Source organism: Pelophylax lessonae (genome assembly GCF_965119305.1).
Source record: "Pelophylax lessonae genome assembly, chromosome: 1".
Lineage (NCBI taxonomy): Eukaryota > Metazoa > Chordata > Amphibia > Anura > Ranidae > Pelophylax > Pelophylax lessonae.
The window spans coordinates 538,152,174-538,173,672 of record NC_138768.1 but is presented as its reverse complement, the minus strand read 5'-3'; the positions used below and the strand labels follow the sequence as shown (position 1 = coordinate 538,173,672).

Genomic DNA, 21,499 nt, shown 5'->3' with positions numbered 1-21,499 from the left:
CTAAAGGCAAATAGGCTCTTCATTTTGCAAAGGAAGTTGCACTTTGCAAGGGAATTTTCCCCAGAGCTTGGTAAATGAGGTAAAGTGCTCATGACTTCCATTATCCAATAATGTGCAAAGAAAAATCAATTTTTTATCTTCCTTGTTGGGTACTCCCCACATTCATTAAGCTAAGATAACATGTCCTTGTAAAACAAAGATTTCCCTGCAAAGTAATAGCCTATATATAGATTATATGGGTCACTTGTTAGTTTTGTTTCATTTTATTATGTTCAGTATTACCTATTGTTTTTCTCAACTATAGTATGAATACATGTATACAAGCAATACTTAGAAATAATATCTTTTTTTCTGTAAATGTCTTACTCAAGAAATATTGTTCTTGTTTTCACATTTAATTTGTACCTTAAGAAAGTGACCGTGAGCAATCCAAAAATGTTGGCAATTTGTGAATAAATCCTGGCTTTTATTGCAAGGATCCATGATGTGCTGGATACTTGCTAATATTGTTGATTTGACCTGTACACTACCATGAAAAATTAGTCACTGTAAGGCTCCTTTCACACATGCTGTCTGTTTACATCCGTTTTTCCATAGAAATGCATTGAAGTCCGTTTTTCATCTGTCAACGGATGAATAAAAACTGGACATCAATGCATTTCTATGGAAAAAATACATGTATACCAGCAATAACTCATAATATATCATCATCACCTTGATTGACAGTTGAAAATATTTAGTGAAATGTATTCTTTTAACGTATGTATTCTTTGGCATTATCTGTAAAATTTTCACAAGACTCATATGAGGGCTTTCATTTTTATTTTGAATTGCATGCTTACAAAAAAGGGAATGCAAAAATATGTTTTGGGTCCCTTTTTGTGGATATGTACCATTACACTGAGTATTTCCTGCTTACGTGTATGTGTTTTCTGTGCTTGACATTTTTTTGCAGTACTCAGATTTACTGCAATTAATGTTCTCTCCAAAAGCGTACAAACTACATAAAGTGTACTTTCACTAAAGCAGTCATGGGCCATACTGTATCAGTGCAGGAAAGCAGGCATGTATTAGGGGGGTTTAGAGCATTTACCAAATAGCAATGTATCAAATTAGACATTTTGTATTGAACTCCCAACTCTTAAGAAATCACAGTTTTATACATTTGCACATATGTGCATAACGTAGCAAAAGTACGCCATTTATTTATTTATGGTACTTAAAAAGCACCAACAATGTATGCAGTGCTTTGCATATATATTGCACATTTATCAGTCCCTGCCCTCAAGGAGCTTACAATATCAGGTCTCTAACTCACATTAAAATAGACACATTACAATCTAGGTTTCCTAACTCACAGTCATTATAGGGCCAATTTAGACAGGAGCCAACTAACCATACCAGCATGTCTTTGAAGTTTGGGAGGAAACCCCCACAGGCACAGGGAAAATAAGCAAACTCCAGGCAGATAATTCCATGACTGGAATTCAAACCAATGACCCTAGTGCTACCAGGCAGAAGTGCTAACTACTTAGCCACTGTGCTGCCAAATGCATGTACAATAATATTACATAAAAGAAGGTGAAGTTTGATTATCCAAACTCAATTACTTGGGAACAAAATTTAATCTGATAGAGCAGGGCTTTTTTTCAGCTGGAACTTGGTGGAACTCAGTTCCACCACCTTTGGCTCAGGCCCTCTGCTCCCTGCTCACCACTATCACTCATAAACACAGAGGTCTGGCTTCCTGAGTCTTCCAAGTGCAGTATGAGGACAAAGGAGATGTCGGTGCCTGGGGTGCAGTGCAAATTATACCACCCCCACTGGATGATCTCCCTGCAAGTGAGAGAGGCGAAGCCTTCTACAGTGTGAGAAGTGCTAGAGAAGAAGAGGGGTAAAAGTAAGATGTGGATGGGGGATGCAGAGCTAAGCAGCTGTGGAAGAAGGCTGAACTCTGTACTCTGTGTGTAGTGCACCCCTGGACCCTGCACTGTATATGTAGCACACTCCCAAACTCTGCACTGTATACGTAACACACCCCTGAGCTCTGCACTGTATACGTAGCACACCCCTGAGCCCTGCACTGTATACGTAGCACACTCCTGAACTCTGCACTCTGTGTGTAACCCCACTGAACTCTGCACTCTGTGTGTAACCCCACTGAACTCTGAACTCTATGCATAATGCACTCCTGGTATTTGATGCCCCTTTAAGACCCTCACACTGTTAATGAAATTTTGACCAGTTTTGGGGGGGGGGGGGATTCGTGGTTGAGTTTCTGCATCTTTTTTCTGAGAAAAAAAGCCCTGTGATAGAGTAATCATGTACTCTTTTCTAGGGTGTCACCTATTTATTGACATGTTTCATAACTACATGCTGCAGCAATATATTCCAAAATCTGAGGCAAAAAAAATAAGCCCCCCCCCAAAAAATAAATAAATAAAAAAATACATAAATAAACAAATAAAAAAAAATATGAGAAAAAAAATGAGAATTTCAGCTTACTGTAATTATAACTAAGTAATTTTCAGTAACCGACTTTTGGCTACAACTAAGGAATATTCGGTATACTTCTAAACAAAAACACTAATAGGTAAAGTATGTGAGTTGTAGCAAAGAACAGAATACATTGTTACCACATTTTACTGTTCTGTAACTCATGTAAATCAGCAGAAGAAAATGCTATATTCACTCAAAGATCTATTAGTAGGGGTTAAGGCAATGCTACAGGGTGGCATGTGTATTTCTGCACTGTTTGGATGTAGTCTACATTTTCTTATATGAGCATAAATATAAAACTAATTTGAATGAGCATATACAACTCCTTAAGATAATGGATTAGAGATACAGAAAATGAAAAAACAAATTAGTACTTTTGTGTTTAGTACATAGTCTTGATGACCAAAACATTGGTGACTTTTGAACAAAATATGACAAAATGTGAAACGTAACCGAATTTTCGGAAGTTGAATATATCACTATTGAGGCATGGGTATATGGCAATGAATAGTTCATTGAAGTAATATAACCTGAAGGTTACTGTGACCTCAAATGCAAAATGGCTCTATAGAGACTTTAATCATGACAGGCTTATTGAATTACTTTCTTACTTTTTTTTATAGTCTGTTCTTTCTCAATCACTTTTTCATAAGCAAAAGTTCCTAGTAATGCATCATTTATAAATTACCTTGTTAGAGCACATAACAAAACACTGCTTTGAAAACAATACCAACTCCTGCGGCAGACTCTAGCATGTTTGATGGAAACCCATCAAAAGAGTTCATGGCTTAATGGAGGCTGTTTACGTGGGGACTTCGATCTGTACCTGCTGTCCCCTGTCACTCCCTGGAAACTTGGCGACAGATGTTGTAGCGTTAAGTTGCCTCTGAAGTGGCTTTCTGTCCTAGTCTCCTCACCACAACAGAGTCAAACTATATTAGATCTCTTTATTTGTGCCTCAGGCAAGTTTGGGAGCACAGCTGTGTCCACCCCCTCTTTACCTTTGGTGTTTAAGCCCCCCAGGCAGCAAGTGTGAGACCAAAACTGTTCTGCCACTCTTAACTACATCTGCTGACAATCCAGCAGCCTCGCTGCAGGCTGGTGAAGACCCACGACTCTGCTCTGAACAGATGTCAGAGGCAACCTGCTAGCTCGCACCTGTATCAGCTTCCATAACCTTGCGGTTTGCCAGCTGAAAAATGTATGACTCTTAGGAATTCCATCCACAATCAAAGCCCTTTCCTGGTTTGTGACTAGACTGTGTGCGGCCTTCTCATACATTGGGCCACACTTGATACTAACAGCGCGGAGGGAGAGTGTGCAATTGGGGGGGGGGGGGAGTGTTGGGTGAAAACGTAAAGCATCTCTTGCCTTTGATACAGACTAGTTAAGCTTCAATTAATACTGTAGCCCATTGATGATTACTATAAATAAATAATACTCTGCCTATTGCACATTGTTATATATTTCTGATGTATTTATTCACCTTGACAACATGTCTAATTTTTTTGTAAAAATTATAAGATAAAAAAGAAAACTGCAGGAAATTACTTGTCATTAGCTAATAAATTAGTGACAATGCTTTTTTTTTTTTGGTATCCTGTCAGAAAAACAGGTTGCTTTCAGTCTTTTTGTGAGCAATGCTCCAAAGGCAATGTTTTCATTTTTAAGTTTTATCCATCAGTATTAAACTTATGAGTAACTCAAGGCATTTGAAATGTGGCCAGATAGCTTCTTTCTAGTCTCTGCCAAATCATGACAGATCCCACAGCCTCTCTTTCAAGTGCAGAGCACCCTGAGAATGCCACCTCTGTCCCTGCTGCTCTAATGGCATCAGTACAGCAATCTGAAAAGTCTACAAAGAGCATGTTTTAGCTCAACAGAAAAAAAAAAAGAATAGTTTGGACAGGAAGGTTTTTTTTTAGCATTTTACAATACACATGTCTATATTTACATGAAATCAATATTTAGCTTTTGTAGTGTGTTACTGCTATAAGCAGCAATAAACAATATTTGGGAAAAAAAAAAAAAAAAAAATATATATATATATATATATATATATATATATATATATATATATATATATATATATATATATGTATATATATATATATATATCAGCTTTAGTTGGGCCCAATATTCAAAAGGAAAAATGGGTCGGGGTCTCTGCCAGATTTGAGTGTAGGGAAAAATAACCAGTCTCACTCAGCCTTGTCTTCCTCTCTAAATGCACTGCCTACCCTACACTCCCTAAACTGCCTATGCTACCTGCCTTAGTCTTATTAGAAGCTTCTTTTTTATATTACTGCATTGTCTTCAAAAATGCCAGACAGTAAGAAAGCTTAAAAATCTTTAAAACATCTACTGTACATAAACAACACACTTTATGTTGCTACTTGTTTTATTTAAAGCGATTGTAAACCGATGGACTTTTTTTTTCCTAGCCTGCAAGGTGATGTCATAATGTGCTAGTATGCATGCCATGTTACACTCACCCTAAAACTAAGCTCTTCCAGCGCCCAGATGTCAGCGCTGCAAGCGCTCCCATCTTCACTCATCTTGCTTCCGGGTTCACAGACTCCGGCTCTGTGACTGGCTGGAGCCACGATTATGTCACTCCTGCGCATGTGTGCGGGACCCGCCGTTTATGGCACAGGGCTCTGAAGGAATGGCAAGGGTGGTCGTTCCTTCAGAGTGCATGTGCCAGTGATGTACAGTAAATATCTCCTAAATGGTGCCCGTTTAGGAGATATTTACACTACCTATAGGTAACACTTTATATAGGCTTACCTATAATTAAAAGTTAGTGCTGGAAGTTTACTTCCACTTTAAAGTAAATGGTTTTTCAATGTTCGGTCCGCCCAATGGCTATCTGAGTTTTTGATGAGTTAAACTGTGGCAGGGAAATTTCACAGTTGGAGTGTCCAAGACATATAAGAAGCCAGGGGAATAATCAGCCACCAGGTTCCACCTACAGTATAACTAAAATATCAGTTATGGTGGACTGAGGCTTTAGGGTTTAGTTTCAAGAAAATACATTCACACAACTAAAGAACAACATATTGTATTCTCTAGGTTAAGTACAATGTTGTATGAAATTATTGAGTACCTCATCTCCTTGCTGAGGTCGCATCAAAGAAACCCGGTCATACTGCCTTCGTAACAGGGCCCACAGTGCATCAAGTCGACCCTTTAAAGTGAAATGGAGATAAGGGTTATTATTTTAATATAATGAGCGGTATGCAATAGAAAACCAACATATGGATTATTATAAAAAGCTAGTAAACTGATATCTGAAGGTAATATTTAGTATACAGCACATTGTCATCACTCCCAGAAATGCTGTGGGCGTATATGAAACAAGACATAGGCTTTACTCTGGGCCTTTTATATCAAAGTGTTCTTATAAGAAATTGAGTTACTTCTCCTCAGCCACTAATCAGCATCGAGCAACAATCCAGTGATCTCCACTTGCTCAGGGTCCTATACTGAGTGGCCAGCCTGATGCATTGTAAACATAGGGGGTCGGCCGCTCTACATGGATGCCATTTAGAGAATGTGTTGCATTTTCTGAATGACTAAAAGCACTCTGAATGAAATGGGGGGCAGTAATGTCACGTTATCCATCTTGTCTAATCAGAGCGTGCTTTGCATGTAGTCAGTAAATGCAAAGCATTCTCTGAATGGCTAATGAAATGAAAAATGACAGAAATCTGCATTCTGGTTGCCAATAAAGACTACAGATGGAAAGCTGCCTGCACAGTATTTAATATCCAATACTGTAAATAATATATTAAAAAATGCCACACTAACCATATGTATTATACTTGTATTTACCTTAATCATCTTGTTACATAGTTGGCTTTTTTTACCTGAAATTCAGTTACATAATCATATTTTTTAAATTGCTTTGTGTTGTTAGTGCGGTACATTTTTAATATATTCTCGTAATGGCCCCTATGCTGAGTGCAAAACAAAAACCTTCTCAACTCAACTTACCGGCCAGTCTGCATTTAACCAAATTATCCTGTCTTACAGTATGTGTTAAAACAAGGGGTTTAGCTTGCATACATTTGCAAATACATGCGTAAGCTACAGAGCTCCGTCAAGGCACCCCAGTATTTTCTGTAGTCCGAACTCTAAATTTTCGAGAGCCTCCACAGTGGAAGCACATGTATTATTATTATTATTATTATTTCAGGTACTTATATAGCGCTGTCAATTTATGCAGCGCTTTACATATACATTGTACATTCACATCAGTCCCTGCCCTCCAGGAGCTTACAATCTAAGGTCCCTAACTCACATACATACACAGTAGGGCCAATTTATTTATTTTTTTTATACAGAATCCAATTAACCTACCAGCATGTCTTTGGATAGGCCGAGGGCAGGTGAGCCTGAAGGGAGCCCACCCCTCCTTAAAGGCACAGGGGCGCACTGGACAACCAGCATATAGCACCATGGCAGCAAAGGTGTCTCGTGTGTGTCCTCACCAATATTTCAACAGTACAAACAAATGGCCACTGCCCTCACCTATAAATGGCCTTTGCAGCAAGGAGCACTTGGAACGGCAATGCATGCAAAACAAAACCAAATAAATTCCCAGCTCAACTTACTGACCAGCCTGCAACCAACCGAATGATCCTGTCTAACAGTATGAATCAAAAACAGGGGTTTCGTTTGCACACATTTGCAAATACATTAAAGTGGCCATTTGTTTGCCTATGCTGTTTGCCTATGCTGAGAGGCCTACTTATTAAGTATTAAGGCTGGCTGCTCAACACCGGACCCAGAAACAAGTGGAGATCGCTGGAGTAGCAGAATCTACTTAAATGATTTCCACCCTTCCCTTCCAGTTATGGTATATACATAGGTACATTGGCCAAAGCTATGTAAAAATATACTATGCCTGGAATTCTTGTTTAAAATTAAGTTAATTTAAAAAGAAGTGGCACTACCTATCAGGAAGAATTAATAACAATTGTAGCTCTGGTACCCATATATGATAATGAAATAATGAATCAATCTTTTTTTGGGTGACAAACTTTGGTTTGTTCTGGCAATATTTTTTACAAAAAATGTTTTATTTTCTATGCAATATATAGACATAAATATGCAACAAAATAAAAAAATAAAAAAAATGCATTCTTTTCTATTTTTATCAGGGTTCATTTTAAAATAAGTATTGTTTCTGTAGATAAAAAGTATGTATTTTATTCTAAAATGTGTTCTGTTTCTAATGACACTAAATGACATTTGTGGTACAAAGCATGGCAAAGTTTTTTTATGAATGAACAAAACGTGCCTTTTTATGACACAGAAAAAAAAAAACAAGATGAATGAAATTGCAACGAAAGTTTAAATATTAATGCTAAAAAATAAGTTTAAAAAGGTTAACTTAGGGGGTAATTAGGGGACAATTGGGATTATTTTTTTAAAGTTTGCTTTAACTGATGTCATATATTGATTGATATGATGTCATATTCTGTCCAGTTCTGGTCGCCAGTCCTCAGGAGGGATGTTTTGGAGCTGGAGAGAGTCCAGAGAAGGGCAACTAAACTAATTAGGGGATTGGAGGACCTTAATTATGAAGAGCGTCTGTAATCGCTTGATTTATTCTCCCTGGAGAAGAGACGCCTGAGAGGGGACATGATAGCAACTTACAAATACCTCAATGGTGATCTCAGCATAGAAAAAAAGCTATTCAGTCGAAAGGATTGCATGAGGACTCGAGGGCATACAATGCGATTACAGGAGAAGCGGTTTAACCTAAGGCAACGTGGGGGGTTCTTTACTGTTAGGGCTACAAGATTATGGAATTCTCCACCACAAGAGGTGGTTTCTGTGGGAAGTATGGTGGCTTTCAAAAGACTCTTGGACGTACATCTCAAGGATCAGAACATTCAGGGGTATGAGAGATGATTATTATTATTAATATTATTTCAGGTACTTATATAGCGCTGTCAATTTACACAGCGCTTTTACATATACGGCCACACACACCTACACAGGTTTAACTGGATGGACTATTGTCTTTATTCAACCTCACCTACTATGTAACTATGTAACTATGTAACATATGAAGATCAAAGGTCACACCGTTGATCTACATTTGAATAAAAAAGTAAATAAAAGGTAAGAATTATTACATTGCATTTACACAGTGACACTTGCTGACCATCTGCATTGTCATTTCACACAAGAACAGCTGCATTTTGACAGGAACTTCAGTGCTAGAGGATTTTGAGAGTCAATAGTTGCCAGTAGTGGCAGCAGCAGGGATAGAGAAATGAAGCATAAAAAGATACTGTCTAGAAACCTTGGTAAAGTTTTTAGGGCATACCTATTATGTCAAAGATTCTTGACTGGTTAATAAAACCTGTGCTGAGAGAAATATGTTGGCTGCCATTGCTGATCTCCTTTTGTTTGCCTATCTTTGGCTTATATTCTTTGTTAGTCAGTGTCCTAAACAAGCATGCAGAGTGAAATCAGAACTCCTGATCTACTTATTTGTTCCAGTGCGTCGTAATGTATGAAAGCTACTGGTTCACTATGACAACCAGGCTGCCAGCATTTTTAGATGTAAAGGTAAGCGTTGACAGCCTCCAAAATGTTTTTGTACAGGTTTAATTTAAGGAGTTTCTCATCAAAGTTTTAACTTTCAAATAATTCTGGAAACAGGTGATGGTTACTAGGGTTGAGCGAACCCGGACTGTATTGTTTGTGTTCATACGGGACTTTTGGGTTTTCTGTACCCGGACCCGAACCCGGACATTTCACTGTATGTTCGGGTACTGTCCGTTGTTCGGTAACGTGATTTTAATGTTTTGACGCGGTTTTAATGGCGCGCTTTCAACAGGTGCAAGGCAGCCAATCAGCAAGCGTTTAACTAGTGTGCCCTAGAAGCCATCACAGCCATGTCTAGTAATGGCATGGCTGTGATAGGCCAGTGTAGCATGTGACCCAGACTCTATATAAGCTGGAGTCACACAGCGCTGCGCATCACTCTGCTAATACTACTGTAGGGAGAGGTTCCTGACTGCTGCTGCTGAGGGACAGATAGGACTTTACTATAGGGCGAGGCTGGAGAGATTGCTTGTAGGGAAATCATAGGAGGAACAATCTGCTTTATCATACAGCGATCTACATTGATTTGATTTTGTGGGGTACAGTGAACAATGTTTTTGCCAGGAGGGAGAGATAGGACTTTACTATAGGGCCAGGATGGAGAGATTGCTTTTAGGGAAAGCATAGATAGGAACAATCTGCTTTAATCAGACAGCGATCTACATTGATTGTATTGTGTGGGGGTGCAGTAGAACGATCTTTATGCCCTGACCTGAGCCAAGTGAAGAGGAGAAGGGAGAAACAAAAAATGTTATCAGTTTGTTAGGCGTGCGGTGCTGCACATTTCATGCAACCTCAGTGCATATGTGTGTGCTTAATCTGCATTTAAAAAAGAAAAAACATTTTTTTCCCTTATATTTAACTTTAAAGACTGTATGTCAGACAGACATTGCTTTTCTAACTTCCTCTTCAAAAAGCACCAATGTGAGGGGAAAATAATTCTTTTACAGTATTTAGGGTAAAAAAAATATTTTTCAGTTTTTCATTTATACATTACGGTGAGATACACCCATTGCATACTGTTGTATTGCGCCGTGCAATAAAAAAAACTATTTAGGGGACAAAGGAGTTTATTGCTGCCCTGTCCGCATATGTTGCAGTGACATACACCCATTGCATACTGTTGTATTGCGCTTTGCAATAAAAAAAAACTATTTAGGGAACAAAAGATTTTATTTCTGCCCTGCCCGCAAATGTTACAGTGACATACACCCATTGCATACTGTTCTATTGCGCCGTGCAATAAAAAAAAAAACTATTTAGGGGACAAAAGAGTTTATTGCTGCCCTGTCCGCATATGTTACTGTGACATACACCCATTGCATACTGTTCTATTGCGCCGTGCAAAAAAAAAAACTATTTAGGGGACAAAAGAGTTTATTGCTGCCCTGTCGGCATATGTTACAGTGACATACACCCATTTCATACTGTTGTATTGCGAATTGCAATAAAAAAAACTATTTAGGAGACAAAAGAGTTTATTGCGGCCCTGTCTGCATATGTTACAGTGAGATACACCCATTGCGTACTGTTGTATTGTGCCTTGCAAAAAAAAAAAAAACTATTTAGGGGACAAAAGAGTTTATTGCTGCCCTGTCCGCATATGTTACAGTGACATACACCCATTGCGTACTGTTGAATTGCGCCTTGCAATAAAAAAACTATTTAAGGGACAGAAAGATATTAAATTGCGGCTTAGTCTGTATCTGTACATGTGAGATACACTCGTTGGATACTGTTGTTCTAGTCCGCTATTCAATAAACACCCATTTAGGGAAAAAATATTAAATTGTGACCTAGTCTGTATCTCTACGTGTGAGATACACAAATTGTATACTGTTGTTCTAGTCCGCTATTCAATAAACACCCATTTAGGGAAAAAATATTACATTGCGGCTTAGTCTGCATATTTTACTGTGCGATACACTCGTTGTATACTGTTGTTCTAGTCCGCTATTCAATAAACACCCATTTAGGGAAATAATATTAAATTGCTGCCTAGTCTGTATCTGTACGTGTGAGATACACCTGTTGTATACTGTTGTTCTAGTCCGCTATTCAATAAACACCCATTTAGGGAAAAAATATTAAATTGCAGCCTAGTCTGTATCTGTACTTGTGAGATACACCCGTTGTATACTGTTGTATTGCACCTTGCAATAAAAACCCATTTCGGGGAAGATCCAAAATTCAATAAATATGAGGAGAAGGTCAAATAAGGGACATGGCCTGGGTCGTGGTGTTGCTGGTGGAGCTCCTGTTGCAAGGAGAGGATGTGGTCGATCTGTGCCAGCTACACGCACAGGTGAAACACCTTCCTCAGCTGAGAGTAGGCTACAGAACCTGCAGCAGTATTTGGCAGGGCCTAATGTGCCTATACCAATGTTGAGGCCAGAACAAGTACAGGCTATAGTAGATTGGGTTGCTGACGGTGCCTCCAGTTCCTTCACATTGTCTTGCACCCAGTCTTCTGCTGAAAGGTCAGAGTTGGCACCTGCAGTCGATGTCCATCAAACTGTCACCGCACCCCCTTGCAAATTAGCCAAGCAGTCTGAGCCCCAATTCATGCAGCAATCTCTTCTTCTTTTTGATGACTCTGTTAGCATGGTTTCCCAGGGCCATCCACCTAGCCCTGCCCCAGAAGTGGAAGAGATTGGGTGCACCGATGCCCAACCACTTATGTCTCCAGATGAGTACATGGGAGGACCATCGCAGAACGTCTCGGATGATGACGAAACACAGGTGCCAACTGCTGCGGATTTCCGAATTGTGAAGACCGACAAGGGTTGCAGGGGTGAAGACTGGGTGGAAGACGATGTGGAGGACGATGAGGTCCTCGAACCCACATGGAATGAACGTCATGCAGGTGACCTGAGTAGTTTGGAGGAAGAGACGGTGGTCGCACAGAGCCACCAGCACAGCAGAAGAGGGAGCAGGTTGCAAAAGCAGAGCGGTCGTGCCCTAGACATTACGTCTGCTACTGCCCAACGCAGCAAGGGGCCGAGCACACCAAAGCCAGCTCACAGGAGTTCCCTAGCATGGCAGTTCTTCAGACAATGTGATGATGACAGGACACGAGTGGTTTGCACGCTGTGCAATCAGAGCCTGAAGCGAGGCATAAACCTTCTCAACCTGGCAACAACCTGCATGACCAGGCATCTAAGTGCAAAGCACGAGCTGCAGTGGAGTGTACACCTCAAAAACCAAGAAAGGTCTCTGGATCCTCCAGCTTCATCTTCTGCTGCAGTCTCGGCCTCTTCATCCACCTCTGTAGTGCCAGAGGCACCTGCCCTCCAACAAACAGAGGATCCACCAGCAACACCACCACCTGGGTCACCAACAACCATCTCCACAATGTCCTGTGGAAGCGTTCAGCTTTCTATCTCCCAAACACTGGAGCGGAAGAGGAAGTACCCCCCTACCCATCCGCGATCCCTGGCCCTGAATGCCAGCATTTCAAAATTCCTGGCCTTTGAAATGCTGTCATTCCGGATGGTGGAGACGCAGAGTTTTAAGAGCCTTATGGCGGTGGCTGTCCCACAGTACACCGTACCCAGCCGCCACTACTTTTCCAGGCAAGCCATCCCTTCCCTGCACAACCAAGTGGGTGACAAAATCAGGTGTGCACTGCGCAACGCCATCTGTGGCAAGGTCCACTACGGATACGTGGACTAGTAAGCATGGTCAGGGATGTTATATCTCCCAAACAGCACACTGGGTAAATGCAGTGGCGGCTGGGCCTGAGGCGGATAGCAGTTTGGCACAAGTCCTTCTCCCACCGAGGATTGCAGGGTGCTTCAGTTTGCCTCCTGTTCCTAACTCCTCCTACTCCGCTTCCTCATCCTCTACCGCCTCCTCTTCCGGTCAGTGTAACACTTTCACCACCAACTTCAGTTCAGCCAGGGGAAAACGATAGCAGGCAGTTTTAAAACTTGCCTGTTTGGGTGAAAAACCACACCACGCAGGAGTTGTGGAGGGGCATTGAACTGCAGATCGATGAGTGGTTGCTGCCAGTGAGCCTCAAGCCCGGCCTGGTGGTGTGCGATAACAGGGGAAATCTCATAGCAGCTCTGGGCCTAGCCGGTTTGACACACATCCCTTGCTTGGCGCATGTGCTGAATTTGGTGGTGCAGAGGTTCCTTAGAAATTACCCTGATATGTCAGAGCTGCTGCACAAAGTGCGGGCCGTCTGTGCGCACTTTCGGCATTCTCACCCTGCTGCTGCTAGCCTGTCAGTGCTGCAGCGTAACTTCGGCCTTCCCGCTCACCGCCTCATATGTGACGTGCCCACAAGGTGGAACTCCACCTTGCACATGCTGGCCAGACTGTGCGAGCAGCAGCAGGCCATAGTGGAGTTTCAGCTGCAGCACGCACGCATGAGTCGCTCTGCAGAACAGCACTACTTCACCACCAATAACTGGGCCACCATGTTAGACCCGTGTGCCTTGTTGCGCTGTTTCGAGTACTCCACCAACATGGCCAGTGCCGATGATGCCTTTCTCAGCTTAACTATCCCACTTCTATGCCTTCTTGAAAAACACTTCGGGTGATGATGCAAGAGGATGTGGCACAGGATGAGGAGGAGGAGGATGAAGAGGTAACATTTCCAAGGCTTTCAGGGCAGTCATTCGCAAGTGGCTCAGAGGGTGGGTTCCTGCACACACAAACGCCAGGGACACAATTATCCAGCAGAGGCACAGTTCTGGAGGATGAGGAGGAGAAGATGGAGGAGGATATGGAACCATGTTCACGGCAGGGTGGCACCCAGGCCAGCTCATGGCCATCACTGGTGCGTGGCTGGGGGGATACGGAGGACACAGAGGATACACCTCCCACAGAGGACAGCTTTTTGTTTCCTCTGGGCAGCCTGGCACACATGAGCGATTACATGCTGCAGTGTCTCCACAACGACCGCCGAGTTGCCCACATTCTAACTTGTGCTGATTACTGGGTGGCCACCCTGCTGGATCCCCGTTACAAGGACAACGTACTGTCCTTAATTCCCTCACTGGAGCGTGATCGCAAGATGCGCGAGTACAAGCGCACGCTGGTAGACGCGCTGCTGGTGGCATTCCCACCTGACAGCGGGGGCACAGTGGAAGCACAAGGCCAAGGCAGGGGAGGAGGTGGAAGAGGTCGTTAACGCTGCCAGGGCACTGCCAGCACCTCAGAAGGCAGGGTTAGCATGGCCGACATGTGGAAAAGCTTTGTCAGCACGCCACAACAAGCAGCAGCACCAGCAGCTGATATGGAACATCTTAGCAGGAGGCAGAATTTCACTAACATGGTGGAGCAGTATGTGTGCACACACCTAAACGTACTGAATGACGGGTCTGCCCCCTTCAACTTCTGGGTCTCCAAGTTGGGCACATGGCCTGAGCTTTCCCTTTACGCCTTGGAGGTGCTGTCCTGCCCTGCAGCCAGTGTATTATCTGAATGGGTATTTAGCACGGCTGGAGGTGTTATCCAGAGCCAATGTGGACAAGCACACATTCATTAAAATGAACCAGGCATGGATCCCACAGGACATGTTCGTACCTTGTGCAGAATAGTCATGTATACTGGCCTTACCCAGCCATTGATGGATTTGATCTTTCTTACTCTTTTGGGGTGTACCCGAATTTTTTTTATTAAAAACCAAAACCAGCGTTGGCTACCTCCTCCTCCACTGCCGCTTCCACCTACACCTCCATATCCACCGCCATATCCTCCACCACCTCAACCTTCTACTCCATATGGGCCTCGTCCTCCTCCTACATCATTCAAGAAGATGATTATTTTTTATTTTTCAGTTTTTTTATGTTATTTTAAGTTATTTCCCTATCTATATTTGTTTGCACAGCACTTGCCATGCTCTTAAGATGATTTTGCTGCCGTTTTCAGCCCTCTAGCCCTTTCCATGTGTGTTTTAGAGGCATTTTAGTGCTCAAAAGTTCGGGTCTCCATTGACTGCAATGGGGCTGGGATCGGGACAAAGTTCGGGTTAAGTCCGGGTCATGAACCCAGACTTTTTTTTTCAAGTTCGGTCGAACCCGATGAACCCGAACATCCAGGTGTTCGCTCAACTCTAATGGTTACCCTGCAATTGTGAAACTCCTATCCTATATTGAATCTGGCTGCTTCAGCTAACAAGCAACAAAGATTGCCAATGATTATCAGATACAACTAGTCATGAAAATCTCATTCATACTTTAGAAACATAATTCACTTGAAGGGATATACTTCTTTCAATATAACACATAGGTTCATCTAAATAAAGTACTTACCTTGATTGGAGTGTACCATTTTGTTTGATGTGCTGATGAGGTAGGCTTAGGTTTCTGAGGTTTAGGTTGCATAGGCACTTCTTCTTCCTCCGGCATTGTTACAACAGCATTTTTGGCCATCTCTAATCTTGCACCTTCTTCAGTGGAGCCTTTATCACCCCAACGTACCTAGAGACAAAGGATGTGTAATAAATTATATTGAGTAAAATATAATTTTTTAAGAAACCTAAGTAAGTATTAACAGATTTGATCAACCAAAATGCCTCTTTAGAAAAGTTCAACAGAACCAGCAAACCTTTGTGTGGGACTAATGAACATATTTTAATGCAGGGCTCAAAATGTCAAGTCCTAAACTACTAGCCAGGCCTTTAGAAATACTCACCACCAGTTGCCCCACCTGACCCTGCCCTGTCCCGCCCCTAAGTCTGCCCTGAACAGGCCCTTGTAAATTATCGGAGTGACACTGTTAAATGTTTCATGCAGAATTAACTTACAAAAAAATAAATATTAACAACAACTTTAACAATATAAACATAAAGCATATCAGAACCCATCAGTGCAGCCTTATCAGTGCCCATTGGTGCAGCCTTACCAGTGCCCATCGGTACAGTCCCAACTTCAGGCCTGGCCTTTTTATTCCTCTGTTAGCACTTTTTAATCCTCTATTCTAATACAACCATGTGCATATCATATCAGGAGTCATTATGCACATGATTGTTTCAGGTCTGAGACTTACAATATAGTGAAGCAAGGATAGGAGTTATGGCCCAGACAATGCACCTTGAAATTCAAGTCAAAAATAAAAGCTGGGTTTTCTATCATGCCATATTCTCCTTAAAGCAACACTGTCCCTGAGTAAAAAAGTGACAGAGGGGTTATTGAATGGAACATGGTGTATCACATGGGCCATATGCATCAGGCACTACGGTGACTGTCAGATGTGAAGATTCTGCCAGAAGTTGTAGCTCTTAAATAGAATGAAGATTAGAGGAATGGGTCCACTACCACACAATGTGGGAAGCCTCCAAGCTGCCCTCTGTTGTGGCATTGTCTGTCCCTGTCTGACTAGGGATAAGTCAAACTTCACTGAGTTCGGTTAGAGCAGGGTTTGTAAACTTTAAGGAAGTTCAGATGCTGAACGTGAACCCTAATCTGTCAAATTATAAATGCCTATTTTCTGGGCTAAAAGGCAAGGGGTGTAAAAAAAATTGAATGGGAGGTGGCCACTACCCTGGGGAACATGTACAAATGCTTTTTCTTTTTTTTTTTTTTTCAAATTTCATTCACCCAGCAGTGATTTTTTTTTTTTTTTTTAATAAAATGCCACATTTTTAATAAAATGCCTCATTTATTTAACTACGATGCCTTGGGGGTATTCCTATCCTGCTTGTGAAGGGGTGCATCTCTATGATGTACAGAAAGTTCTGCAGTAGCACTGACATTTACAAGTGAAAAAAAGTGTTTAACATTGCCCACAAATGACATTAACAACTTCTTTATTAAAAAAAAAAAAAAAACAGCACACAGAACCCTCCAAGGTTTGGAATGGCCAAACAGCAAAAGTTCATTCCAAACTTGTGCTAGGGCCAAATGTTGGGCTCATCCCTCACACTGAGGAAGCAGACTTGTTCTGGTCAAGCAAATGACCATCCTACAATCTTTTTATCATTAGCATATTCTGGAAGGAAGACATTTTGCTCTCCTAAGCATACAATAGCAGGATAGACTGGTTGAGGGTAGCACTATATGGGTGCAGATCTTTTCTACATACTGTACTGTATAATAACATATAATATAATAAAAAAATATTATACATGAATATGGTATTTGCGACAACAAAATAGAATTCCTGCTTACACCTAACTAGTCCTAACTCTTTTGTTGTGAGTGCTATCAGTGCTGTTTTTTCCTATTTTTCACATATTACAGTAAAAAATAATTTTTAGACCTAAAATTATGTAAATTATTGTGTGTGACCATGAAATGACAAGGAACTTTTGTACCCTATGTATTCAATATTAGCGATTCTTGATTTATATTATCGATAATAGAGTATATTTCTATATTAGTGATAATTTAGGAGCCTCTACAGATCATCAGGTTAGAGCTAACCATGTATAATGGGCCTAGAATTTTTGGTCTTATTCTGGCCTGCGCACATATATGTAACTTGTCTAGCACAATCTATATTTTTGTGAGTAGACTCTCCGGAACATGTATTTACATGTGTATATGCCTTTGGGTGACATCACCATTCCCAGGCTTTACTGGCTGTTGTCAGAGCACTTTCTCTTCTCCCCTGCAACCTCCACCAGCTGAAACAAGGGAGATCACATGACGGGACAGGAGCAGCCTAAAAAAAGGTAAGTATATAAATCTTTCTTATGCAGATTAATTAGCATAGTTTTAATGCTAGTTAGGTATAAGCAGGAACTCCACTTTAAAGTCCTACATTGTGTGGTAGCATACCAAAACTTAGAAATAGGCATGTGGTGTTGATTTTTGAGGGAACCCTACCATTTGGGTATATAGAGTGAAAGATGACAGGACAGGTGAGGATAAACCCTCTTCTTTTGCAGATGGTGCTTTTTTACATTTTTAATTTAGTGAGTCGCTTTAATCATGTATAATTGCACTAGTTACTGGCAATATTTCTTTATATGTAAACGTTTGTCCTTTTTGTGATAAATCAATATCATAAAAAATACATCAATATATGGTGGGAAGCAATGTCCTTCTCTCCGTACAGTGCATTAGCACTGATCATGTCATGGATGACCATGAGACTTGAACAAAAATTTTTTTTCTAAATAAGTATATGATTAGGAGTTTATCTTTAGTGTACACACTGTGTGTGGGGGGTGGAGGGGTTGGGGCCAAAATATACATTATTATAGTCAGTGACACTTGGTTCAGAATATTTGTTATGATACAATTATTTTAGAGATGAGGTTGCATGGAACATGAACATTAGCCATACTACTTTTTATATATTCATGTATTTATATATTAGGACTTTTGGTTATGAATTTATTACTGTTAATATTTCTAGGTCTAAATAGCCAATGACAGCTGTTTGTACTGCAAGACTAAATAACTTTAAGTACAGTTTATGTTGATAAGTACCAGCAGTACTGAATAGTTAGTGTTTGTTCGTCACACAGTTAGTCAAAGGGGCATAAATAAAAAGAAAATAAATTGTATTGCTTGCCGCTATCCTGAATGAGGAATAAACAACTTGATTTTGAATTTGTGCTAGAAGTGATAGCATGTAAATACCATCTGTTATTTAAGTCATTCTGTGCTTTCCATTGCCATTTATAATAAAATGTACAATTTGTTTATGTTTACAGATATCCTTCTAAATTTCCTGTTGCGTGTTTTATACTCATAACTCTCAGGTCTACCTACTGCAGACAAACAACTACAAATTTAAGTCCATTTCATGCTGGAAGGGTCATAGCTTCATCACAATATCACCCCACAATTGCTTTCTATGTGTCCTGTTCACTCCATACATGGTCATTGAGGTGCAGAAAAACACAACTCAATTGACATAGCGTGAACAAAGATTTTGATGGATCATTTCTGGTTTTCAAATATGACATTTGGAAGGAATAATACAAATATAACCAAATAAAAACTCAACTACAGCAGAGAACCAAAATACACACTTGATATTCATATATAAACTGTCATTTGTCAAACGATTTGTAGTTTTTCTTTGAAATTGTAGCCATCTTATACTTGCAACAAAACTTTTCAGAACAAGCTTTCGGGGTGTGCTCCCTTTTTCAAAGTCCAAGCACTACTAATACACAAGGTTTTAGCAGAATGTTCATAAGTCAAATGTTACAGATTTTTTAACATCCTCAGCAAACCACAAATACAGCCCTGATAATGTTTCACAGCTCATTGAATTAATTCTAACATGCAACTACTTTTAATAATAACATCTATCTTCAGTGTATAGATACTACTATGGGAAGTAAAATGGCACTCAAATATTGAAACTTATTTATGGCTGGAAGGCAAATTCCTAAAAGGCATACAACCAAAGCCATATAGGCTATATTGATGATATTTCCACCATATAAACAGAAGGTAAAGACAAACTAAAAAAAAAAAAAAAAAAACACATTTCATCCATCAATCAAACAAAAATGGAATATTCAAGCACACATGTCAATTTCCTAGACGTCACCTTTCTATATGAGGTAAGACAAGCTACACACCTCAGTATACAGGAAACCTATTGAAAGATGCAACTATCTCCACAGTTCCAGCTTCCACCCCCAGCACACCAAACGGGCCATCATACACAGTTAGGCCATCCGATACCCCCTAATATCCTCGGATCCGTAAGTCAAAAGTAAACATCTCAGAATACTAGCAGACTCCTTACAAGGACAAAACCATCAATACAAACATGAACACAGCCCTGAAAACCTGAATAGAAAATCTCCTCCAATACAAGGAGAAAAAAACAATACTGTTTTTCTTTTTTCTTCAGAGATTATCTTATTAACATTCTGCTAAAACTTTGCGTATTTGTACTGCTTGGACCTTGAAGAAGGGGACACTCCCCAAAAGCTTGTCCTGAAAATTTGGATGTTATTGCAAATTAAAAAAAAGTATCAGGAACACTACTCAACCATTATTCCTCCCTTCTAATGTTTGTGATTTGCCAGGCAGATTACTTAGGCTAAAGACTTTGTTTCTATGAAGGTAAACATTGAAAATTTGGTCACCAGCCCATTCAGGATGAGATTGGACAATGAAGAAGCAGAAGCACTTTAATAAGGTCTTCCATTTGTTCCCCCTTCAGCCTTGATTTACTTTTTCTGCTAACCCTTCCTTTCACAGAGAATAATACAAGATTGTTTTAACTTTTAATAAGGGTTTTTTTCACAGAGAATAGGTGCAGCTACTACCTCTTTCCAAGCCAACACTTGTTCCTGTCTCCAACCATCTCCGAGCACCACCGTACCACCCCTTTTAGAGATAACAGAACCAAGTATCATTTTGAGGTGCTGAGTAATTTATATGGAATGTGTTAAAGATAACAAGAAAAGCAGTAAAATAGATGCCCTGCAGCCAGCATCAATATATATCTCCAGAAACAATATATCTACTCCAGCAACAACAGGCCTCTCACAAGCAACAACAGATCTCCCAGAAGCCAGCATCAGTAGACCTGTTCTTCAACAGTAGTTCCCTCCCAACAGCAATCAACCCCCCAGCAACAACAGAACAACCACCAGCAATGATAGATCACCAGCAGCCAGTTTCAAAAGACCCTCCAGCACATCCCATTACCCTATGCCATTACTGCGTTTTCCTGAGTTCCTGCTGAAAAAAAAGCCCTGTTTTTATTAATTCATGTTAAGGTTTTTTTTTTTTTTTTTTTTTTTTTTTTTTCATCTTTCACTAAATGATTACTGGCTTTGAAAAGTGGTTTATTGTATTTTTTCAGCTTTGATTATACAGGCAATAATATCAATGAAATAATTTATCTTTATTGTTTAATACCAAATGCAATTTAACCCTATAATATATTTTCTAAAGGACAAAAATACCCATTTTCTTTAAGTATGGATTCTTGCTTAATATTTTTCACTATGTCAATTTGTGGACAAAGATAATTTAATCTGCTATTTTTCAAAGTGGCTTTGTTTTTTTACAGATTTTATTATTAGGAAAGGCTAGTTCATAAGGACTGTTTTTGTCCATTCTCATAAAATCGGCTCTGCCTGAAACTAATTTTTTCCATAACTCTAAAACAAAGCTCTACACACAAGTGTAACGGAAATCGTGTGTTGTAATCTCATCTGATGTACATTTCAAATGAAAGAAACAAAGAACATTCTTTCATAACCTCTTTATGAGGGAATTATAAACTGATGCCTCAAGGACATGATCCACAGCACAGTTATATTTAATGCAACTTACTCATTGCAGCACCACCAAATATATAAGTTGTGTATTGTGGCTGCAGCTTTCTTTTTATCAAAATTATTAAAAACTGAGTAAATTGTAATACAGAACTGTTTGTTTAACTTGGTATTTTCATACAGCTATATGTAATAATAAATTAGTTTTAA

The 21,499-nt window shown here is 40.1% G+C and overlaps 1 protein-coding gene across 2 annotated transcripts in view; it reads right to left on the bottom strand.

Annotated features, from left to right (window-relative positions):
* Window positions 1–21,499, bottom strand: part of ANTXR2 (ANTXR cell adhesion molecule 2) — a 370,587-nt gene that overhangs the window by 71,125 nt on the left and 277,963 nt on the right. For both annotated transcript variants that reach the window (XM_082263608.1, XM_082263607.1), the window contains exons 16-17: window positions 15,396–15,563; window positions 5,609–5,689 (exon numbers count right to left, since the gene is read on the bottom strand). In XM_082263608.1, the coding sequence (XP_082119734.1) occupies window positions 5,609–5,689; window positions 15,396–15,563 (249 nt within the window). The remainder of the gene's footprint in view (window positions 1–5,608; window positions 5,690–15,395; window positions 15,564–21,499) is intronic.